The sequence below is a fragment of the Pteronotus mesoamericanus genome, unplaced genomic scaffold (assembly GCF_021234165.1).
Source record: "Pteronotus mesoamericanus isolate MK-2021 breed Mesoamerican mustached bat unplaced genomic scaffold, CSHL_Meso_final contig_90, whole genome shotgun sequence".
NCBI lineage: Eukaryota > Metazoa > Chordata > Mammalia > Chiroptera > Mormoopidae > Pteronotus > Pteronotus mesoamericanus.
Genome location: NW_026555277.1, coordinates 44,773,715 through 44,799,761, shown reverse-complemented (window position 1 = coordinate 44,799,761; position 26,047 = coordinate 44,773,715). Strand labels below are relative to the sequence as shown.

General features: G+C 35.1%; 1 protein-coding gene across 2 annotated transcripts in view; it reads left to right on the top strand.

The window, feature by feature from the left end:
- The window catches only part of PDE3B (phosphodiesterase 3B), a 150,892-nt gene extending 130,307 nt beyond the window's left edge, over positions 1 to 20,585 (top strand). The window contains exons 12-16 of one of the 2 annotated variants that reach the window (XM_054586067.1): positions 1,662 to 1,861; positions 12,076 to 12,279; positions 14,659 to 14,820; positions 16,983 to 17,235; positions 18,370 to 20,584. In XM_054586067.1, coding sequence (XP_054442042.1) covers positions 1,662 to 1,861; positions 12,076 to 12,279; positions 14,659 to 14,820; positions 16,983 to 17,235; positions 18,370 to 18,584 — 1,034 coding nt within the window. In that variant the 3' untranslated portion in view covers positions 18,585 to 20,584. Of the gene's footprint in view, positions 1 to 1,661; positions 1,862 to 12,075; positions 12,280 to 14,658; positions 14,821 to 16,982; positions 17,236 to 18,369 lie in introns of both variants that reach the window. The other variant, XM_054586068.1, reaches the window with a different exon arrangement.
- The last annotated feature ends 5,462 nt before the right edge of the window (positions 20,586 to 26,047 follow it).

Below are 26,047 nucleotides of genomic sequence, written 5' to 3'. Positions count from 1 at the left end.
ATGCTTATCATTTTGACTATATGGATTCAGGTGATTTTCTTTGTATTCATCCTGCTTGGTATTCAGTGAACTTACTGAATATGTTTGGGGTTTATCATGCTCTGTAAAATTGCAGTCTCTGCCCATTCATTGGCCAATTCCAATTTTTAGGGATTTGTTACAGCAATACACCACTTCCAGTACCAAAATCTGTGTTAGCTTCCTAGTGCTGCTCTAACAAATCACTAAAATCTTATTTAGTGGCTTAAAATAATACACATTTATTTTCTTACAATTTTGAAAGTCAGAAGTCCAAAATAAATCCAGCTGGGCAAAGATCAAGGTGTCCGCAAGATGGTTTTCCTCCTAGAGTCTCTAATGGGGAACTCACTTCTTTGCCTGCATCCCATGGTGCATGGCTCCTTCTTCAAAGAAAGAAGCAGCTTAAGATTCTCAAGGCTCTCTCTGACACCACCTTTACATACTTCCAAGGCATTAGCAATAAGTGCGCCAGCTACAACCTTGGCTTTCTGTCCAGAGTGCATCTTTGTGACAGTTAATCTCCTGCTGTTAGGATCTTTTGCCATTAGACAAGTTGAGAATTTCCCAAATTATCAAGTCCTGGTTCTCTTTGGCTGAGCAGTTCTCCCTCAATCTCTCTCTGCTCACATTTCACTACCAACAGTATGAAACCAGGCTGTATATATATATATATATATTCAACATTTTGCTTGGAAATCTCCTCAGCTACATAAGTTCTCAAGTTGTGTGTTCCATGTTAACTGCAGCGTACAGTTCAGATAAGCTTTCTGCCACAGTATAACAATGATCTCCTTTCTCCCAGTTTCCAATAATATGTTTCTCATTTCTCTCTGAGGCCTCATGGCGGTGTCCAAAAGAGCAGTTTTCTTCCATCAGCCTGTGTGCTATGATTTAAGTTTTCCCTAATGCCGTCTCTGTTTTCACTCCCACACGTCTCATCTCCTTCCGAGTTCTTACTGGCAGTGTTATAAGTCCTTATAACACAGTGTTATGGAATCTGGTGTCTGGAGAAGACAAGGCTTTGGGAAACCAAGTAGCTGTTAAAATGGAAAATTATGATGGAAGCATAGACTACTAAGACTGGGGATATGCTGCCTTATTCTCATTGCATTGGAGAACCAATAGAAATGATAATGACACCAAAAGCACAAGCAACAAAAACAAATCAATTAAGTGGGACGACATCAAATGAAAAAGCTTCTGCATATCATAGGAAACAAAAATAAAGGCAACATACAGAATGGGAGAAAGTATTTGCAAACTATGTATTTGGATAATATGCAAAATAGATAAAGAACTCACACAATTCCATAACAGAAAAATCTGATTAAAAAATGGACAGAGGAACTAAATAGACATTTTTCTAAGGAAGACATTTAAACTGCCATCAGGTACACAAAAAGATAACTGACATTGCTGATCAACAGAGAGATGCAAATCCAAACTGCAATGAGATATCACCTAAAACTTGTTAGGATGGTTAATATATTGTTTTAAGTCCATGTGTATAAATAAAGTCTATTTCTTAGTAAGTAAACAAATAAGATAAATAATCACATTACCTATGAAGATTCCTCTCCTTAGCCTCGTTGTGAGGAGGTTATATGTATAATGCTGGTTTTACTTTGCTTGTTTCTCAGAGTCTGATGGTAGAATTAACCCTGGGCAAATTGCTTACATTTCTTCGAGGAGCTGCTCAATCCCAGATGAGAGCTATGGTTGCCTGTCTTCAAACATTCCTGCGTTGGAATTGATGGCTTTATATGTGGCAGCTGCCATGCATGATTATGATCACCCGGGGCGGACAAATGCATTTCTAGTGGCTACGAATGCCCCTCAGGTAGGAAATACTTTTTCAGAAAGTTTAAAGAGTGATTCTGAAATTTTATAACCATGCTGTATGTATTTTTGTAAATCTTACTTCAGTTGAATCATATGGCTATCCCATCAACATTGAATTGGATATTAACACATGGCATTGATATGATGTATGCTAAAGAATTAGGGAAAACATCTCCAACTAGAAAACAAAATGTTCATGAAAGCGACTATTTTATGAAATTCTGGAGTTCTTGCTTTCAATATTTGTGCCTTTGATCAAATTGATAAGACTGATAAGATGTAAGACTTACTCTTCTAATGGCAAGATCTTTTATCTGGCTAAAAGCTATAATGATGGACAGCTGGTATTTTTGTTGTCTTCCTTTTCCTCTGAGACATGCTTTAATAACAGGACTCTAAATCTCTTAACTCTGAGTATATTAGTATGTGTAAAAATTCTTCTTGTACCTCCTTATTTTTGAATCTAGTGCAACCAATAAGGTGCAAGATTCCTTTATGGTCACAATTTGCATAAGAGGTAGCAACTCCCAACAAATGGATACTGTAATTGTAACAGTTTTCAGCATTAGGACTTGGAACCAGGTACTTGTTTTAAGTGGAATTTAGTATGGGTGTTTGTTTAGGCTGGTGATTCCTTTATATTTTTAACAGTGTGCCTTACAGAGTGAGTAGTAAATGACTGTGGAATTCATCTTTTTCACTTTATCATTCTATATGTAAACCTTAGTTCTGATCCTTTCATCTTCTGAAAGGATCCTTTCCCATTCTGTGTTTTTTTTCTCACTTTTATCCCTTTCACACATTCTCACGTTAAAATATATGGGATAGATCCTTTACCATGAACAAGAGTAGGGTTCGTGGAGGTGTGGCGAGAATGTTCAAAGTGCTGTGTGATTCATTTTTTCCCCATGAGACTTTATTAATGACTCATGATTTCCACAAGTAACTGATTAGAAAAATAAATGTCATCCTAGGTATTAATACTTGTTCTCTTTCAAAGAATTGCTTTGGGAGAAATTATCCGCTCCAGAACACATATTTCCTCATTTGCAGTACCATTCTGCAAGAATCAATGCCCATTCTCTCTAGCCTAATACTTCATCGTCTTGGCAGGTCCTCCAGTGAGGCGTGGAGTGGGGCAGTGGTGGCACAAGGAGAAAAGCGCTGGTCTTGAGATCAGTGGTTTCTGGTTACCAGCCTGTTAGTTCTGTGACCTTTAGCGAATCGCCCTTATCTTTCTGAAGCTCAAAATACGTACCTGATACAATTAAGGGTAAAAGGTAAAATGGTAGAAAACTTTCCATATGTTATGTATTTGAGAACCTCCTGAAGTAGATAACCACATAGACAGAAATTACTGTTCTTTTACACACTGCTTTTATTCTGTCTTTTATTAACTTTGAGTGTAGGTGAGTCAGACTTCTTTATTACTTTTCCTTCAAGGATATTAAAAGTGAGTGAATTCTAGTGTTAGCTCTCATGTGCAGAGAATTTAAAAACACTGATACATGAATAGAACTTATAAAGTTATATACTCAACTATTGCTCTAATCACAATACAACATTGAAGTCTGGACATAATATCAATGATTGTATGTTATTTCTAACTTCTCCTTGTTAAGAACTGTCAACAGATGAAGCAGTGGGAAGGTCTGGAATGGAAAGAAAGTTGAATAGAGAGTTCTGCTATTGAAAAAGTATAGCCTTTCCCTTGTCTCCTTGCTTACTTCCTGCTCCCCTTCAGTCTGTTCTCAACACACAGCAGCCAAGTTTCACTGTTTAAGTCTGAGTTCTATCACTTTCTGTTCTGAACCCTCAAGTGGCATTCACCACATTCTAGTAAGTCATTACATTACCTCAGAAAAATCCTGCATAAATTAGACCCCAGTAATTCCCCTTTCCCTTTCTCAGTGTTTTCTTCCATGTCTGAGGCACACCTCCTGAGAGCCTTTTCACTTTCTGTTCTCCCTGCCCAGAGTGCTCTTTTCCCAGATGTCAGTGTACCTCACTTTGTCACCTCCTTCCATCTAAAGCTTCAAAAGCTCCTTCCTGGCACTCATTATGTTCCTTCCCTGCTTTATTTTTTTCCATAGCAATGATCATTTAATATACTCTGCATTTTGTTTATTTATTATGCATCTCTCCTCAGTGGAATATAAGTTTCCATGAGGTCAGGGATTTTTGTCTCTTTTATTCCCGAATACCTACATTAATAGTAGCTCACACACTAAAGGCATTCAGTAAATATTTGTTGAGTGCTGAAGGATGCCTGCTTTCTTTGCTCTGCAGGACTGCTAGCTTGTCTGAAATGTATGCAATTCTTCCCAAAATAATGAAATTCTTAACACCTTCTTCAGCTAGCACTTGTGAGATAAGGACTCTCTTGTGAAAGCCTGAGGCTCAATGTGTTTATTAGGCAGTAACGTAGGTTCTCTCATCTTGGGAAGCTCACTGGGTCTAATCAGGTCACAATTAGTAAAAGATATTATTGCTCCAGTGTATTATAAAAAGTGACAGTAGTATATAATACTGCCAAATGAATCAAGCATTCCTCTTAATTCTCATGTGAAGAAAGTAGGCTGGGAAGACACAAGAGGATTATTTTCAATCCTTGCCATGAAAGAAGGTAAAATATTTAGTCAAATTTAAACTGTAGGGATGTCAGTGTTCGAATTCTGAGATTTCTGAGCTATTTCCAAATGAAAAGTTGGCTGGAAGATGAAGATTAGTGCTTGAGGTATTAGTTTATAGACTATTTTGATGAGATTTAGGGTAAAAGGAAATAAAATTTCAAATTGAGATTTGTAAATTTAGGACAGTCATAAACATATTTTTGTCCCTCAAAATACTGATCAAGATGGTGACTAACAACATGGATTTGTCTCTCCTTGCTCCTGATAAAATGACAGTAAAGGATGAAGCTCATGACAGCAGAGAGGAATAATGGGAGGGTATTATCACCAGTAGATTAAAAAATTTGATACTATTTCTAGAAAATGAAAAACAGATGCACATGTATTGAGACATAAAAGTATGCTAGAAGGGTCTGCGGACTAAGCGGAACCCTGCAGGGACTCCAGATGCCTTTGCCCCTGCCTGTGCGCGCACAGGCTGGAGTATGCGTACATGCGCCCCCTCCCCCCACACACATGCATGTCCCCTAACACGTGTACCGCAGAACTTGAAGCAAAGCTACTGCAACCCTGCTTTTATCTCCAGGCAGAAAACTCTTTTTAGATACTGAAGGAAACTGCCAGGAGAGAATTACGAGTGTGGTTATTAGTACTATTCGGTAAATTCTTCTCATTCTGGAAACTGAAAAGTTGGCACCCCATCTGGTTATTCTAAAGCAAACTCTGCTAAGTAACAAGCCCCATCCACATTCACAGAGTTCCTACTCATCCTTCCCAGTTATAGGATAGACTCAGCAATAAAACATACACAAGAGCAAAAGAAAGTCACACTTGCAATCTAGAGTTCATTTTTTTATATCAATGGATAACCAAGGATCTCAAGACATATGATACTAATCAGTAGCTTGGAAACAAAAGGCTAAAATGCACAGAATTAACTGAATACAGGGAAAAAATTACAATCTAGGGAATAGAAAACCACTGCATTTTTTTTAAGTTCCCAAAGAGAATTGGAAAAACACTGCATCCATAAGAAGAGGAAAATGTGAAAAAGAGAACCTCACAAAATCAATTAACATTCTTAGGAACTAGAAATATTACTGCAGAATTTTAAAAAAAATCATTATAAGCATTGGAAGTCAAGTCAGGCCGCTTCACCTAGAATATAGACTAAAACGATAAAAAGATGGAAACTATAGGGAAGGAAAAAATTAAGGCATAGGGGACTAGGTCAAGATCTGACTATTGGAAGTTCCTGAAAGAGTTGAGTCTTTGGCTTGAAGGGGCGCATCAAATGGCAGAGAAGTTGAATTGGAGGCAGGGAGAAAACCCCTAAAAACCTATACATAGTATGTCATGGCAAAATTTCAGAACTGAGGCTTTTTTAAAAAAAGAATTATTTTTGAGAGGATGAAAACAACACACTTAAAAAGAAACAAAAATCCAACTGGCATCATATTTTAGCAACAATGGATGCTAGGTGATACTGGAATAAAGTCTTTAAACTTCCAAAGGAATTTATTTCCTTGTTTATTTATTCCTTCAACAATACTGGGTGCATACTGTGGAAGAGATATTATTCTAGGCATTATTACTGAACAAAATAGACCAAAAAGTTTCTGCCCCTATGGAACTTAACATTCTAATAAAGCAAGAAAAACAGTAAGTTGTGTGTATAAGAGACAGGGAGGAGATGATTATGATGTAAGTGAAAGGCAAAGTAAAAAGGAGGAAAGAGCTAAGGAGTGCTAGCATAGAGGTTATTTTTAAGGTAGATTTCTGTATCCAGTTGAGCTACAGTGGAGCTTTGAGAGCAAAATAAAGAGAACCTCAGATATGCAAAGATTTTAAAAACCATGCCTCATCAATCCTAAGAATGTTACCTTAAAAATGTGTTTTAGCAAAAAACAAAACAAAACAAACAAACAAACAAAAAAACAGATAACTAAGACAAAGGATCTTAAAGACAGGATTACCAGAATTTTAGCTCAAACCCAGAACTTTAGGATAAAGGACCTCAAGATGTCAGCTGTTCATTAAAACTGTTTGTTTTCTGTAACATCTGATTTGTTTACTACCTCTTGGATTTTTTAAAAGTCAGGAATACTATTTCTTTTAATGAAAGCAATCTTTTTTAATCCAAGACTTCTCACCTTTCAAAAGTATTCTTTTTAACCATATGACTCTGATCTAGAGATTTTTTTACAACATTCCTTCTGTTTCTTGTGTTCCGCAAGAGACATTAGTTCAGGTTTTTTGACTCTTTTCTTTTGTTAAGTCTTTCATGTGTCTGATTGTTTTTCTCTTTTTGCTCATATTTATTGAAAAATATTATTTGTTAGGATTGTTATATGAAACCCCTGTTCAAATCTTTGTGACTCAAAGGGAGGATAAAAAGTAAAGGTGATAAAACTCATTTGCTTTGCCAGTTAGAGATATACTTGCCTGTGGAGAGAAGTAAGGGGATCCATAGCTAGAGGAAGAGGGTACTGCCACTCTAAATTAGCTGGAGCATGTCTTCCTTCTCTCATTGTCACAGAGCCCTTAGTGAAAGCCAGCTGAGGCTTCATCATCTGTTCTACCTGGATTCCCCCCCGCCCCCGCCACTAAGTTTAAGCTTGGTTTATTTCTCTCTGTGCAATCATCCAGTATCTTCCTAAAGGAGACATGGCTTTGGCCTCCTACTTGCTGCTCCTTGATTGTTTCTTACCTTCACTCAGCTATAAAGCGTCCCACTGGGGGACTCTGTTCACTTATTCTTCTGGTGGGTTTTCCCTGTTATGCATGACTTAGTTGGCCTTTCCTTGGTCCGTCCCCACTTTTACAGTCTTTGAAGTTTCCAGTATGGCGATTATATCTGGATTCTAATATTGATTCAGACTTTTTCCCCCTATTTTATATTTCTCTGGTAATTTCAAAGGATAATTCGGATGGCAAAGGAACTCTGAATTTATTTCTTTTACTGATCTTGCCAGATGAGAGTTTATTAAGTCACCTTAGTTCTACAGGATACACATTATACGTAGTGCCTTGTTGAGCCGGGAGTTTGATTACTTCTTCCTGAGCAGACTAAGCTATTCTCAGACTGTATCAGTCTTCATCAGATTTGAGCATGAATTAGTCAAGTGACTATTAAATGTAAGTTGACCCAATAGGGGGCTGTTGAAACTTATTCTTTCCTTTTGTGGGTTATGAGGTTTAGAAGTTGTAATAAAGTTAGTGCGAAATGCCTTTTTTGAGATATAATTGACATACAACCTTGTATAAGTTTAAGGTGTACAGTGCATTGATTTGAAACACACATATTGTAATATAATTACTACTGTAGCGATAGCTAACACCTCTATCATGTTACATAATTTGTGTGTGTGGCGAGAATATTTGTTCTAATCTCTTAGCAACTTTCAAGTACATAATACAGTATTGTCAAGTACGATCTAATACTGTACATTAGATCCCCAGAACTTACAATCCTGTAACTGGAAGTTTGTACCCTTTAACCAACTTCTCCCCAATTCCCCTACCTTCTAGCCTCAGGTAATCAGCCATTCTACTTTGTTTCTCTAAATTCATCTTATTTAGATTCCACATATAAGGGGTATCATACAGTATTTGTCTTTCTCTTTCTGACTTATCTCACTTGGCATAATGCTCTCAAGGTCCATCCCTGTCATTGCAGTGGCAGGATTTCTTTCTTATGGCTGCATAACATTTTATTGTCTAATATATACACCACATCTTCTCTATGCATTAATTTGTTGATGAGCAGCTAGATTATTTCCAGCCTTTATGTAGCCTCTTTGTAAAGTTTAAATCATATCATTGCTTACACAAAAATCAAACGGTGTAAAAAAACCAATCCAATGGTGTTAAATTTGATGCATAAATCTAGACTATAGCTAATTTTCACAAATAATACATAAAACTAATTAAGTTCTCAGAACATGTGTTTTAACAGAGATTGCATTCTATTTTTTATCTGTCCTTCTTTCCCATTAGACAGGAAGCCCTATGAAAAGAGGAATGGGGTTTTTATTTTTATCCCCAGCCTTTAGCACTAGCTGTGGAAGTTCTTTTAGTAATTACTATGCTTATTCAAATTGGTTCCTAGCATGGCTTACTCTTTTTTATGTTCAAAGCACAAATATGCCTATAGTATATAGACAAATATGTTATGTCTATGGTATTAAAATTTCAAGGGAGAGTGTTTAGGAAAAATTATCTAAGAAGTCTTGTTAGGGGGCAATAATGAAAAAAAGGTTGACTTAACACTATGCAAACCTTGATACTAAAATCTAACAAAGGTAATACAAAAAAGAAAAATCGCAGGGTAGTCTCACTCAAACACAGATGTGAAAACCTTAAATAAAAATTTTATCAAACCTAATCTAGTAATATTTTAAGAGGATAACCATGAACCAGGAGTGCAAGATAGATTTAATGGAAAATTAATCAATGAAATTCTCACATTAGCAGATTAAAGTTTTAAATTATTGCATCTCAATGGCTATAGAAAAAAAATTTATAAAGCTCAACATTGATTCCTAATAAAAACACTAAGAAAAGTAGGAATAAAAGAGAACTTTCTTAATCTGGTAAAGGGTATCATTAAAAAAAACACCCTTAAGCAAATCATCATATGCTTAGGAGTGAATTACTGAATACTTTCTCTTTGATATCAATAACAAGACAAGTATGTCTGCTATTCAGGCCAACACTAAAGATTCTAGCCACTATAGTAAGGCAAGAAAAAGAATTAAAAAGAACAAGGACTGATAAGGAAGAAACAAACCTATCACTAATCTCAGATAATGATTATACAGGTTGAAAAAATTTTAAATCCTTAACTAAATTATTAAAATGAGAAATTTTAGCAAGGTTGCTAGGTATAAGGTTCAATATGTAAAAGCCAGCTGCTGATAATTAAAAAATTAAATTCTTTTTAAAAAGATAACAAAGTACCTAGAAATAAATCTAACAAAAATGAGTAAGATTTTGTGGGGAAATTATAAAACTTTATTTATATACATTAAAAAAATAAAGAGCCCTAACCAGTATGGCTCAGCTGGTTGGGTGGTGGTCTGCAAAGCAAAGGTGGCTGATTTAATTCCCAGTCAGCGCACATGCCTGGGTTGCTGTTTGGTCTCGGTTGGGGCACATATGTGAGGCAACTGATGTTTCTCTCCCTCTTTCTCTCTTCCTAAAAATAAATAAATAAATAAATAAATAAATAAATAAATGAAAAGATAGTCCATGGTTACAGATTGCATCAATATTTTAAGATAATCAACTCCTCTTAAATTGATGTATTTATAAATTCAGTGCAACCAGTAATCAAAATCTCAGAAGGCAAGGATTTCTTAAACAGGAAAGAAAAAATACTAACCATAAAAGAAACTATTGATGAATTGTACTACATTAAATTTAAGAATTTCCATAAACACATTGTTAAGAATGTTAAGAAGGTGCCCTGTCTAGTGTGTCTCAGAATGTCAGAGTGTCGTCTAGTAAATTGAAAAATCACAGGTTCGATTACCAGTCAGGGCATATACATGGGTTGCGGGTTCCATCCCCAGTTGGGGTGTGTGTGAGAGGCAGCCACTTGATGTTTCTCTCTCACATCACTGTTTCTTTCCCTCCCTTCCCCTCTCTCTAAAATCAGTAAGTATGTTCTCATGTGAGGATTAAACACCCACACATATATACCAAAAATAAAAAAAATATTAAGCTAGCCACAGAGTGGGGTAGGGGGAAAGTATATGCAATATACACAACCAACAAAAGACTCAAAACCAGAATACATACAGAATTCATAAAAGTCAGTAAGAAAAAGACACAACTCAATTTTAAAACGGACCAGACTTGAACAGGAACTAACACCACAGGAGAGCCAAACAACCAGTAACCATTCTGTCTTAGTTAGCAATCAGGAAAATACTAATTAAAACCAACATGAGATACCATTATGCACCCAACAATTTAGCAAAAATTTAAAAGTCAGATAATATCAGGTGTTGATGAGGAGCAAAGAGACTCTTACACTACTTAAGACAGTTTGACATTATACAGTGAAGTTGAAGATCTACATGCTCCACAATTCCCTAAATCTACTCCTGTGTATATGTGTATCCTATACAAATGCATGTACCAGGATGCATATACAAGATTATTCCTAGTAGTTGGATAGATTATATGTTCATAATAGAGATAAATTAAAAACAACCCAAATCAGCATGCAGCATGATGGATAGTATTATGCTATATAACCACACGGGATAATACATACCAATGACAAAGTTGAATGGGTGAAGGGGGTCAAAAGGTACCAACTTCCAGTTATAAAATAATTCCTGGAGCATAATGTAGAGCATGGTGACTATAGTTAATAATACTGCATGGCATATTTGGAGGTTTTAAAAGTAGGTCTTAAAAGTTCTCATCACAAGGAAAAAAAATCTGTAACTATGCAAGGTAATGGATGTTAGCTAGACTTATTCTGGTGATCATTTCTCAATATATAAAACTATTGAATGTTGTATATCTAAAACTAATATGATGTTGTATGCCAGTTATACCTCAATAAAAAAAAAGTAAAATGGGAAAAACAATGTTTCACCAAAAAAGCAATTCCTAAAGTTGATTCCTTGTATATAATGTTCAAATATAGGCAAAACTATAACTACTGAATGTATTATTTAGTGGTGCATATTTTTGTGGGAAGGAGGTTGTAAGCAGAAAGGTGCACAAAGAAAGCTTTTAATGAGTCAGCAATGTTGTATTTTTGACAGTACCATTAGTTACATTGGTATTTGTTCTGTAACTATTTGTTAAACTATACTATTCAAGTTTTATCATTTTTTTTGCATACATGTTATATTCTACAAAAAGATGTTTTAAAATCTTTTTTAAAATTACTGTACCTAATTACTTCTAAAATTGCTTAATTTTTAGAGGTGGGAGAGGCTTTAAAAGTTCTATAATCCAGTGATTTAAAAATCTGTATCCCAAAGTCCTAGAGAGCTAAGGGTCTTCCACTGGAGTGTGGTGTAGAAAAAGTGAATAGTTCCATATCACTTGACCAGAGGGTTTGTGCTTTTACCTGTCTCATACTTCTTACTCCTGAGCACTGTGTCAACATGGAAGTGTAGGATGTGTCCTTCTCAGACATGTGAGTCTGACTCAGCCTAGGTTGTACCTTTATTCGGTCACCACCATCCTTGCTTCCAAGCTAGCTAAAGAAGAGAAATGTATCACTGAGAACTTTATTAACAAGCTTTATCTGAGAAGGTTTACTTACTTAATGAAGTAGACCTCAAATATCAACTTTTCATCTCTTGGGAGGCAGCATGGTGTCTGCAAAGATGCCCTTGCATTGACTAGCTGTCGGGCTGGAAAGGTAAACCTTGCCTTGCACTTCGGTTTACTTATAAAATTATCACAACCTTTCACAAAATTAAAATACAAGACCTGGCATATAGTAGTTACTCACTGTTTATGTTCTTATAACCTGATCCTAATTTTATTATTAAAAGTTTAATATTGTTGAGATACCTACTTAATTTTTCTTATTCCTTTCTAGGCAGTTTTATACAATGACAGATCTGTCCTGGAAAATCATCATGCGGCATCAGCTTGGAATCTGTATCTTTCTAGCCCAGAATACAACTTCCTTCTTAATCTTGATCATGTGGAATTCAAGCGCTTTCGTTTTTTAGTCATTGAAGCAATCCTTGCCACAGATCTTAAAAAGCATTTTGATTTCCTTGCTGAATTCAATGCCAAGGTTTGTTACACAAATTAATAACTGGTATCAAAAAACGGAAATTACTGTTGCCAGTGTTACTAATAAAATATTTAATATTAAGTTAGAATTAATTGTACTCATGAAGTCATAATATCTAATGTAAGGAATGCATACACCAAAATTTTTTAAAAAATACAGTACTTTTATTATAATAACATATCCTAAATACTATTACTTGCTACATTTTCTCTCTGACATAGACTTGTATTGTAACTTTCATGCAGTGACAAGTCAATTATATCAAAAGCTTTTAACAGCAGAATTGAGTGCCAGGGAAGGCATTCTATGAAATTAAGATGTTCTTCTAAGAAACCAGTTATGCCTACTTTGCCACACCTATTACACCTTCTTTATATTATTGTTGGGCTGGTGTGGGAGAGACGTACTCTCTCTTCCATTTGAGAATATGCACTTACTCAACAACTATTTTGCGGGTTGCCCTCTATGTGCAGTCATTGTGCTAACAAAGAATAAGGAAAGAACAGGTAGTGAAAAAATGCTCTAAAGTCCTGAAGGAAGGATGTGCCTCTTCTGCTAGCAGGAATCTGTTGTTTCCTTAATGAGTTTGTAACATAAAGGAAGGTGTACCTTCAGTGTAGAGGAACTGGTAACAAAAGTATACTAGATTTAGCCCCTTGAAGCAGATATATGTGTGTGTGTGTATCTCCTTCCAGGGGGTTAAATCTATATAGATATAGATACAGATATAGATATAGATATAGATATAGATATGTATACACACACAGAGCTATTGATATTAATGAGATGCTTACAAAATTTGGTGAGAAATCACTGTGCCTTTAAAATTACTTCATAGTTGTGTAGCTCTACTAACTTTTTATTTAATAATAAAAATTCATTTAAGTGCATAAGTCAGAGTAATAGAAATTTTTATAGGCAAAAGATTATCTAACCCAATAGTACTTTTAAATCTGTGTTCCTCAGAGACTTCTATTCTGCATACTCTCAGGAAGGTGCCACATGAGTGGAGCTCTAGACCTGCTACACAGTTTTAATCAAAAGAGCTCTCATTCTAAGTGTTTTCTGTCGGTGGTAGTCTGCATAAATATTCCTTTGACAAAAGGGTTTGATACCAAAAAAACTACCATCATGCTAAAAGGTTCAAACCCCACTGATCTGGCCCATTCACTTCATTTTTTACAAAAAGAAATTTGAGTTCTTTACAAAAGCATAATGATTTGCCTAATAATTACCATTTATGTAAACAACGTTAGCATTTATTTAGCATTTACTGTGAACTAGGGACTTTCATTTGTTAATCTTCAGGGCAAGACAGCTAGATTGGTACTACTGTTTCCATCTTATAGATGAAAAAAGTTAGATTCAAGGAGATTAAGCAATTTTTCCAGTGCTACACAATAAATTAGTAAGTCATCCTGAGTCAGGATTTAAAACCATAGGGGTCAGCTTCTAAGACCTGTGTTCTTTTAACTGTATCATGTTTGCCTTTCAGAGGTAGAACCTACTTTTTAGATCCTTAAGTATGAATTTTTTTGAGGTAGAAAGTTACTATTCTTACATGGTTTATTGATGTTTTGCATATACATATACTTACACTGTATATTAATAGCATATGATATATATATGCTGCAGATGGAGATGAGGTCCAGGTTCTTGGTGGTTGTGAACAATGAATTGGAGGGACTACACAAACAGGGTTAAGGGAAGTGAGATTTACACCTCCCAGGACACAGGAGCGGGCCACCTCTGCGGGCAGAAATGCCCCCTTTCCCCCAGAGAGCATTATAGGGTTGTGTTTTTTTTTTTCTGAATCCCTGTTTCACTTGGCAGGCTTTTACAGCATGTGCACAAGTGGTTATATAACCCTTAAGCTTCTGCTTATGCAATTTCCCACAGTCCTCCTTGATTATCAAGGGTCAGGGTCAAAGTACAATGTTAATTTGTTATAATAGCATGATAATGAAGCAAGGTGAAACAAACAGCTGTCAGCTACTTCAAGGATGCTACAAGGCATTTCTTGGTAACCAGGATGCTGGGTGCTGGCTTGTGACAGTGTGGTATCTCAGGGCTGCTTCATCCCTATTCTGTCTCCTACCTCATACACAAATAACAATTTTCTGTGGTAATCACAAATATTGAAACCCAAAGTTTGGTATGTTTTTATAGTCTCTGCTTCTGTTGAAACAAAATTATAATAACATTTCAAATTTAAGGGAAACTTAACCATACAGTTCCATGTTGTGGCTCAAACCTATTAAAAGGAGCATTTGTTGAAATTCCTTCTTATCATTTGGATGGGAAAGTTTAAGATAATTTGGTGGAAACAACAGATCTCCTGTGCCCTCAGAACCTAAAATAATTGTTTTTCCAAAACAGGCCAATGATGTAAATAGTAATGGTATAGAATGGAGTAATGAAAATGATCGCCTCTTAGTATGCCAGGTATGCATCAAACTGGCAGATATAAATGGCCCAGCAAAAGTTCGGAACTTGCATTTGAAATGGACAGAAGGCATTGTCAATGAATTTTATGAGCAGGTGAGTTGAAACATGAGATTGGTGGGATTTTTAAGAGCTGCTACCTGAGAACACTACTCTCTGTGATTTGGACAGCTCCATTAAATGTTTGAAATCTGAGTTGCTTTGACCAAATATGTTTAGAAAGTGTTCTTTTTGCTCTGGTCTTAGTATATTCTCTGCTCTTTTTGCCTTTGCTGCTAAAATTTAAAGGAAAACTTAGATTGTCTTGGCTGGTGTGGCTCAGTGGATTGAATGCCAGCCTGCGAACAAAGGGGTTGTGGGTTCCGTTCCCAGTCAGGGCACATGCCTGGGTTGCGGGCCAGGTCCGCGGTGCGGGGCATGCAAGAGGCAACCATACATTGATGTTTTTCTCCTTCTCTATCTCCCTCTGTTCCTCTCTCTCTAAAAAATAAAATCTTTAAATAAAAAGTATTAGAATGTGCTAGCTTTAGAAAACTAATTCAGTGAAAAAACATTTGAAAAGTTCATGTTTGAAGAGACCCAGTTTATCATATAATTATTTTTAAAGTGAACAAAATTAATTCTTACTCAGCAAACTTGGAAGCCGTGCCCAAGGTTGAATCCTGGCTCCTCCCCTTTACCAGCAATGTGACCTTGCGTAGGTTACTTAACCTTTCTTTGCCTCAGTTTCCCATTGATAAAACAGAAATATTGATGGTACCTACCATATAATCTATTTAATTCTCACAGCAACTTTAATATGTAAAGTCTTAGAAAAGTTCCTGACGTGTAAGTGCTCCATAAATGTTAGCTGTTATAATTGCCAATCTATCACTAAAAATCATAATATTTCAGACAGTTTCACTTACTCTTTCTAGGTTTCATTATTCACATGTCAAAGAACAAAAATGACACCCTACGATAGAGTTGTCATGAAGGTTAAATGTACTGGTATATATGGAATTCCTAGTTAATTAACCCTCATCAAAACTATTAAATTTCCCCTCAGTCTGACTATACCATTAAACTTCTTTCAGATATGGAGGCAAAATTCTAACCTTGCCCATCTTTTTATCATTGTAATTATACTAGCTTTACATTCATAAATCTAAGTGCCATGGGCTTAGAAAAGCCAAACTTCTATCAAAAAAAAAAGTGCCAAGGCTATGAAATTGTGGACTGCTGTGTACAAACACATTTGGTTTAACAAGAAAATAAAAATAAACCATTAATAGTTTTCTTCCTCATAGAAGATAAAGCCATATAAGGTTTTACATCATGGGACAATTAATTACTAGGACAGTGTCTGGTGGTTTCCTCAGGGGTATGTGGCTCATCTTGCCTGCAAAATTTGTGCATTGTGGAGAGTATTCACTTCCCACCAGTTCAGACACCAGGAGCCAAAATATTAATAGTGTCATTTGGAGAATGCTCAACACACTGCTAAACACTTCATACGATATTGCTTTTTATCCTCATGGCAATCCTGTAAAGTAGATTCTTATTAAAATTTTGCACTGAATTGGGCATAGAGCTTACCCAACACCCTGTAGGTGGTAGGTGGCAAAAGCAGATTTTACAGCCACACACCTGTCTGATCTCAAAAATAGTGTTCTCCAGAATCCTAGAGACCACAGTGAGAGGGTACCACCTCAGGGCAGGCAGCTGGGGCTCTGGGCCCAAATCCTCACCTCAACCACAGAGTAGCTCTACTTCTGTTTTACATATTAGGGTTTGGGTTTTTTTAAAATTTAGATTCATGAAATGGTTGTGGTGTTATGGGAGGGGCATTGAAAAGCATTTGCAAAACTCACTGTGTATTTTTGAGGTACCATTATGACAGCAAAAATGTTTCCATTATACACTCTCCCCCTAGGACAAAGAGAATCTATATTTGACATTAAGGAACTCTGCAGGTTTGTTAGTAAATTTGCTAATACTTATTTTAAAGATGTGTATTTTTTCTTGTTGACTGAGTGTCAACCACAGTAGTAGGCTGGTGTAGTGTGATGATAAAGTCTAGTTTAGGATTTCTCAAATATTAGAGAAGTTCTTACAGTTGAAATAATAGAGTAATAATTAGATTCACTGATGCATTTTTGTAAAATTTATTTTGATACAAACTATGCCTACTTTTAAAAACCTCAAACAATTTAACAGCAAAACTTAGTGATTGCTCTTAACAGTTAAACATCTACTTTTCTTTTTAAAATGATCAGGGAGATGAAGAAGCAAATCTTGGTTTGCCCATCAGTCCCTTCATGGACCGTTCTTCTCCTCAACTGGCAAAGCTCCAAGAGTCTTTTATCACCCATATAGTGGGTCCCCTGTGTAATTCCTATGATGCTGCTGGTCTGCTCCCGGGTCAGTGGATAGAAGCAGAAGAGGATGATGATACTGAAAGTTGTTATGATGAAGATGGTGAAGAATTAGATACAGACGATGAAGAAATAGAAGACAATCTAAATCTTAGTAAGAACATAGGAGTAATATTGATTTAATGTTACTAATGAAAATGTCCATTTAATTTGGATTTGGATCTTTGTTTTTAAGATACAGACTCAGTAATCTTATCTTGAATAACTACTACATAAATGTTCAGATTGAATAGTCTTGTTTTGAGTAACTGTTGTGGGCTGGGTACCCATGCTAATGCTGCATTCTTAATTAATATAGCATCTCTGGAGGTGTTGTCCTTCAACTAATGATCTTCAACAGGCTGTATCTGTGCATGCATGATTGGACTGTCACCATACCTGAAAGTATGTGAGCTGAGTGGGTCCTACTGGCTGGTCCTCCTTCACCTCACCCCACCCTTCTTCACCTGTTAACCTGCCCTTCCTGTGGACTTCGGAAGTGGGTCAAAACAGTTGGGAAAACTGACTGTCAAAGGAGAACCAAGTTCTGTGGCATTATGAATTTTAAGCATGAAACTCTAGGGACACAGTTTTCTATATAAGGCAATGACTATAAGTGGGAAATGAAAAAGAAGCAATTGTCACCTTTGTAACTGTAAATGAAATCAATCATTTGCTCTTTAAAGTAGAATTTAAATATCTAATTCCTTTTTTGTTTTCCAAGCATACTATACATCAGAACAGATAACTACAAAGAACTCTACTCCTCTACCCCCCACAAAGTTGTATTGAGGATTAGCACAATGAAGAGTAATTTTATGTCATTACCATCTGAGTATCATCTTGGGAAAGATAATTGGCTTCTAAAAATTTATACTCTAAATTTTATATCTAAAAATTTTGATGTATTTAATGTAATACATGAAAATCCTAAAAAGGTTGGTTTTACCTTTTATCATTTGAAATTTCAGTACCATCTCTCCCCACCCAAGACTTCCCTAATCTCCTTCTCTGCTTTCTTTTTATCCATAATATTGAATACTTAACACCATCTGACATGCTCATGTTTTGCTTCCTTATTTGCTTATCTAGGTTCCATAGTGCCGTGATTATTTTTATCTTATTGTTTATCACTATAACCCCAGTGCTTAGACAAGTGCCTGGAATATGATAGACACTCAGATATTTATTGAATGAATGAATGAATAATATTGCTGTGATTAGAATATATATATTTTTAATTTCACAGAACCGCAGAGAAGGAAAGGCAGACGGCGAATATTCTGTCAGCTAATGCACCACCTCACTGAAAACCACAAGATATGGAAGGAAATCATAGAGGAAGAAGAGAAATGTAAAACTGAAGGGAATAAACTGCAGGTGGAGAATTCTTCCTTACCTCAAGCAGATGAGATTCAGGTCATTGAAGAAGCAGATGAAGAAGAAGAGAGACAGTTTGAATAAAACAAAAGACATATTGAAGAAGCTCCGAGGGCTGTGCCCAGTGTCAGAAATCAATGCCTAGTGTTCACTGTGCTGACCAGTCTCTTGTGGACAGGCCGTCGTACTGTGAGAGGATCCCGCTGTGCCGGGCCATTTCCCACTCTTGCGCACTTTCAACACAGAACTAGAAAATTATTCTTAGTTTGGCTTCACTTGACTGATGTCACAGAGCCCTTATTAATGCCTTCACTGGTATATAAATACTTTGTCACGATACTGCTTTGCTGGGTAGAAAGCACTAATTTTTTTGTAAGGGGTATTAACTGAAAAGTGACTTACTTCACTTTCCAAAGTGGCCAGAAGTTTTTTGCTTTGATGAAAACATGATTCATATTGTATTACCTAATGTGTCCTTTATATCTTTGAATGTTTTGGGGAAAATCTGTGCCTATCTTAAAAGGAATCCAGTCTCCTTTTCAAGGGATCTGTTCAATGCAATACACTGTTGAGTGCTGTTCCTCCCAGCTAGATTTATCCACGAAGGACTGAGTGACCTTTGTTATATTTAACAAAATCCAAGTGCATCAATTTCTGATGCTTTTTACAGTTGTTTATTATTTACTACATTGTTTTATTTCTGCTTAGTGTATTCAGATTTGACTTGGATGTCAGAAGTCTGAATGCCAATCTGTTTGACTTCATATTCCATGGTCGAATTTTTAAGCTGTTTGGGTTTAACAGTAAAGGAATTTTATTTAGTCAAAACTGTTCTTATTTTTACTGTTGCTCAGGATTAGTACTTTTAAACATTCAATTAATATAATCATAGCACAGATTTTCAAGAGAAAACTTTTTCCTAGTGTTGTTATTAACCTTTTATGAAATGGAGCATTATTTTCTCTTTTCTTAGATATATAATATGAATTAAAGCCAAGGAAAAGATGTGTCTTTTGCCTTAATGTAAAAATAAAATGAGACTAATCCTATCAAAGAACAAAAGAAATATTGTGTGCTCTAAAGGACACATGCATTCAATAAATAATTGGAATATGTATTTATCTTGAGATCTATCTTAGGTGTCATGTGTTTAGTTACTGTAAAACTGATGTTCATCTTTGCATGAATGTCCTTTTGCCTTGAAACTAAATGACACATTACTCAAAAACTTCTAGAACCCATTCAAGTCTAATTTCTGAGCTAAAGTAAATGGTAGGAATACTTATTTAATTTTTTATAACAAAGTCTAAATATTTTAGTAAACCATTTCATGCAAAAGCACATTATTAAGATAACTGCAAAGAAAGTGGAACATATTTACAATTTATAAACTTGTTAGTTTCTTTTAGGGTACAGATATATATCCTAGTTGTGAAAAAATTTTGAAGATATAAAGAGCAGCCAGAATGAGAGCTAGATGGTATACTATTATTACTCATGGAGAGCATATTGTATTTTGGATCCGTTCAGCTTTTATAGACATTGAAATCATTAATTTTCCAAGGTAATTCCTTTAAAAAAAAGTGCAGGCAATTTCTTACCTACCTACAATAGAATAGTTGGCTTATCTAAAAGGTATCAGTTAAAGATCTTTAGAACTGTTGAATGTTTTGATGTAGAATATAATTTTTAATGAATCACTAAGCTTTATTTATTAGACATGGTGAGTGCTGAGTTCCTTCCTGCCACTTTTGCTACCATTGCCACATCATCTGTAAACTCGTCCCACATTACTAAGTAATAAAATTTTAACTAATTTATTGAGTTTGCACTTATAATGTATATATCTTATGCTTCTATTTCTCTAGAGTGCATTTTGCATCCTGCATATTTCTGCTATTGCAAAGTACATATATGTGTATAAGTTCACACATGTGTATGTATGCATAATGAGATAATCAAAGTCCCTTACTTCCTATTATTTTATTAAAATTTTGTATTGGGGTTATTTAGTGTATATTTGTATTTTCTTAAAAGAAGCATGTTTTTCTATTAGAATGCTATTACTGGGAGCTCATTTTTAAATAATTTAACTTTTTAAATTTTTTAACCTTTGCTAATTAATTAACGTATTAAAATAGCCCAAAGAAATACTAAAAAGTATCCTTGCTGAAAGTTAAATTCAAATTATAAGTAATGAATGTAAGTGTTTATTAAATATATACAGTGTTATTAGATGGAATCTTGAGAAGTTGCTCTAAGCCATACTGTAGATCCTATTTTATAGATTACTACTTAATCAGATTTTTATTATAATAATTTTCATCATTAATTTGCTGTTGTTTTAAGTCACTGCTCTTAAACATAATCTTATAGTACTACATCTATGTGCTTACTGACATTTTCTTTTTCCAAAAAAAATCTACCTTTTAAAGTTATTTCATGATTTGAAGGCTGTTCCCTGCTATTACTTATTTTGCTGGTACTGTGGTTTTTCTACTTATTTTTACAAGAATCCTATAAATTCTGGAATTGCTTAAATAGTCAGAAGTTTCCCTCTCTCTGGACTGCATCATCTCAGTGAAATGAACTTACAGGAGAGATGAATGTCTTTATTATAATTGCCAGTCTAATCTGAGTAGCACTAGAAGGTGTTGAGGAATGAATGGGAATTGGCATGTGGAACAAGGATGAACAGCTTTCCAGAGGCAAGTGACTTTTGTGCTGAGAACAGAAGAATTATGAGTTATCTTGGAGATAATAGCTTGTAGAGAGAGAATAACAGCCTGTATAGAGGCCAGAAGAGAAAGCATCCCCACACTGGAGGAGCCAAAAGAGATTTGGCTGGAACACAGAATACAAGAGAGGGAGTAGTAAAGAAAGAGTTGTTAATGAAGGACCTTGTAAAGCATGGCATGGCCTTTAACCTTCTGGAGGAAATGGGGAACAGTTGAGTTTTAATCTGGAAAAGTCACATGTTAGATTCACATTTTATGAGGATCATTCAAATAACATACCCTCATACGGTGTTGAAAGGAAGAGGAAGATTAAACATGGAAAGATCTCAGTAATCTAGAATAGGGTAGACTGTAGGACTCCATACATAATGATGTTGCCAGTCTGTTAAATGCACTTAGCAAGGTTCCAAAGCAGATACTTTAGGAAGAAGAAAAAGGACCCCAGAGTGGAGATCTGAGATGCATGATGGAAAAGTAAAAGCAAAGAAATTAATAAACCATTTAGGTAAAGCTGAACAAGCATTATTTATATTAACTAAAAATATTTTGTGGGGCTTAAACAAAAAAGATGAAAAATCCAGGATTAACATGAGCTCATAAATCAAGAAAGAATAATTAAAGTTATTTAAGAGTCTTGTATAGTTTAGGAAAGAGATTATGATATTAACTTTAAAAATTGTTCAGTTAGCCCTGGCGTGGCTCAGTGGATTGAGCGCACCAGCCTGTGGACCAAAAGGATGTAGGCTCAATTTCTAGTCTGGGCACATGCCTGAGTTGCTGGCCAAGTCCCCAGTTGGGGGCATGAGAGGCAATGTTTCTCTCCCTCATTCCCTCCTTTGCCATCTCTCTAAAAATAAATAAAATCTTAAAAAATAAATAAAATTTGTTAAATTATGAATATATGTTAAAATGTGAAGAAGAGCAACTAAAATTATAAAAAATAAGGTATATAACTCCTACCTCAGTAAGACGGATAACAAAAAACTAATAAAAATGTAATAAATGAGAAAAAAATCAATAGGACAAATAGGGAGAAAAACAAGGCAGAAACGTTTTCAAATACCAAGATCCACAAGAAATGTACACAGTAGGTTTTCTAGTCCAAAAAGAGTGACTATCAGATATTTTTAAAGTCAACATTTATGTAATATTTAAAATGTGTTAATCATTGTTCTTAGTAATTTGTGATTGGCATATATTTACATTTTATCCCAACCCTTATAAGGTGCATATGTATTATTTGGTTTACAGAGGAGGAAATTTGGGCCCATAATATAAATGTACTTATCTAATCAAATAGTCTCAAAGATCCATAAATCAAAAGTTCGTAGAACTATAGAAAAAAACTTGAAAAATCCAAACTGAGTGGGAGATTTAACATAGTAAGTTAAACCAAAAGATAATAAAAATATAAATGACACAATGAACAGTCTTTATTTATTGAACATATACAAAGCTGAAACCCAACAATTAGAGAATATTTCTTCCTTAAACATTCAAAAAACAAGTTTATAAAAGTTGACCATGTACTTGCCTATCCAAGTCTCAATAAATTTCAAAGGATATTTATCTTACAAATCATGTTCTCTGACCACAAAGCAATTTAAATTAATTAGAAATAAACAATAAAAAAACTTGAAAACAATGAAATAATATATGCTTCACAGATTTAAGAAATAGCTCCTAAATAAATGCCAGGGTAAAAAAAGTCATAATAGGAATTTAAACATAAGTAGAAATAAATGATAATTAAAATATCTGTACTACCTTCCAAAATTTGATATGCAGTGAAAATGACACTTAAAGGGAAACTTATGGCATTAAATTTTTATATTAGGAAAAAAGGCTAACAAATTAACAGGCTGTGTCCAACTTGTTAGTAAAAGAACAGAATGTACATACACCACATTAATACAATGAAGGATAAAATCATATCATTTCAATAGATGCAGAAAATGCATTTGACAAAATTCAACATCCATTTATGATTAAAATTCTCAGCAAAGTGGGTATAGAGGGAACATACCTCAACAAGGGCCATATGTCAAGCTCACAGCCAACATTGTATTGAACAGTAAAAAGTGAAAGCTTTCTAAGATCAGTAACAAGACACAGATGCCCACTCTCACCACTTTTATTCAAAATAGCATTGGAAGTGCTGGTGAGAGCAACTAGACAAGAAGTAAATGGCAGCCAAATTGGAAAGGAAGTAAAACTCACTATTTGCAGATGACATTATATATAAAAAACCTAAAAGACCACCAAAAACAATTAATAAATGAATTCAGTAAAGTTGACATATTAAATCAGTATACACAAATCTATTATGTTTCTTCACACTAATAATTAACCAGCAGAAAGACAAGTTGAGGAAACAATCTCATTTCAAAGAGAATAAAATACCTAGAAATAAATTTTAAACAGTCCAATAAATCAAGACTGTTCACTGTGCTGTTTATATTTTTATTACCCTTTGATCTGTTTAACCAAAGACATCAAAGACCTGTAAACTCTAAGGCATTGATAAAATAATTGAAAACAACACAAATAAAGCAAAGATACTCCATGCTCAGGGATCGGAAGAAATAACTGTTAAAAAAAAATTGTACTACCCAAAGCAATCTACAGATTCAATGCAATTCTTACCAACACTCCGCTGGCATTTTTCACAAAATTAGAACAAACAATCTTAAATTCTTTAAGGAACCACATAAGGCCCCAAATGACCAAAGTAATCTTAAGAATGAAAAAAAAAGCTGGAGACATCACATTTCCTGAATCTAACCTACATTAGAAAGTTACAGTAATCAAAACAGTATGATATGGACATAAAACCAGAGACAAATCAATGGAACAGAATAGAAAGCCCAGAAATAAGCCCAGGCATGTATGATCAATCAGTCTATGACAAAAGAACCAAGAATATACAATGGGGAAAAGACAGTTTAATAAATGGTACTGTGAAGTGGACAGCCACATAAAAAAGAACTAGATTCTGTCTTATACCATACACAAAAATTAACTCAGACTTTAATGTAAGACCTGAAACTGTAAACCTCCTAGAAGAAAAAGGCAGTAAATAAGCTCCTTGATATTGATCTTGGTGATGATTTTTTGGATTTGACACCAAAAGCAAAGGCAACAAAAAAATAAAACAAGTGGGATTACATCCAACTAAAAAGCTGTTTCTACATAGCAAAAGACATCAACAAAATTAAAAACAACCTACCAAAAGGGATAAAATATTTGCAAGTCATCAATCTGCTAAGGAACTAATACCCAAAATATATAAAGACCTCACACAACTCAAAAGAAAAAAAAAATCCATTTTACAATGGGCAGAGAATCTGAAGATGTCTTTCCAAAGACAACACAAAGTGGCCAACAGGTACACTAAATGGTGCTCACCATCACTAATCAGGGAAATGCAAATCAAAACCACAAGATACCACCTCATACCTGTTAGAATGGTTATTATCACCCTGACCGGTGTGGCTCAGGTGGTTGGGTGTCGTCTTACAAAGTGAAAGGTCACCAGTTGATTTCTGGTCACGGCATAGGCCTGGGTTGTGGGTGTGAGAAGCTATTTTTCTCTCACATAGATGTTTCTCTCTGTTTCTCCCTCCCATCTTTTCTCTCTAAAAATAAATAAAATCTTTGGAAAAAAACAACCCCAACATGGTATTGGCATAAAAACAGACACTTAGATCAGTGGAACAAAATAGCTCAGAAATAATGCCCTGGCCTGGTGGCTCAATTTGTTGGAGCATTGTCCTAATACACCAAAATTGTGGGTTTGGTCCCTGGTCAGGGCACATACAAGAGACAACCAATGAATGCATAAATGGGGGGAGCAACAAACTGATGTTTTCTCTCTCTCTTCCTCTCTCCCTCTAAAATCAATAAATTAAAAAATGTTTTAAAGAAATAATCCATGTCTATATAGTTGATTAATCTATGACAAAGGAAGCAAGAATATACAATGGGGTAAAGACAGTTTATTAAATAAATGGTGTTTGGAAAATTGAATACATACATTAAAAAAAAAAAAACCAACCAAGACCACATTAATACACCCCATACAAGGATAAACTCAAAATGGATTAAGGACTTAAATGTAAGACTCAAAACCATGAAACTCTTAGAAGAAAACAAAGGCAGTAAACTCTGTGGTATTTATCTTAGCAATATTTTTTCCTGATATATCTCTTTGGGCAAAGAAAACAAAAAAAGCAAGTAGGCCTACATCAATCTTAGAACTTCTGCACAGCAAAGGAAACCCTTAACAAAACAAAAAGACAACCTACTGAATGGGTGAACATATTTGCCACTGATACAGCAGATAAGGGGTTAATGTACAAAATTTATAAAGAACTCATACATCTTAATGCCGGAAAACCCCAAACAACTCAATTTAAATATGGGCAGAGGACCTGAATAGACAATTCTTAGAAGACGACATATGGATGGCTAATAGACAGATGAAAATACGCTCAACGTCACCAATCAGAAACATGCAAATTAAAACCACATTGAGATATCCCTTCACACCTGTCAGAAGGACTCTCATCAATAAACCAAGAAACAAGTGCTGGCGAGCATGTGAAGAGGAGGACCTGAATGCACTCTTGGTGGGATTGCAAATTGGTGCAGCCACTATGGAAAAAGAGTATGGCATTTCCTCAACAAAGTATAAGTAGAACTTAGTTTATCACCCAGCAATCTCACTTCTGTGTATTTACCCAAAGAAATTCAAAACACTAATTCGAAAAGATACATGCCTCCCTTTGTTCATTGCAGTGTTATTTC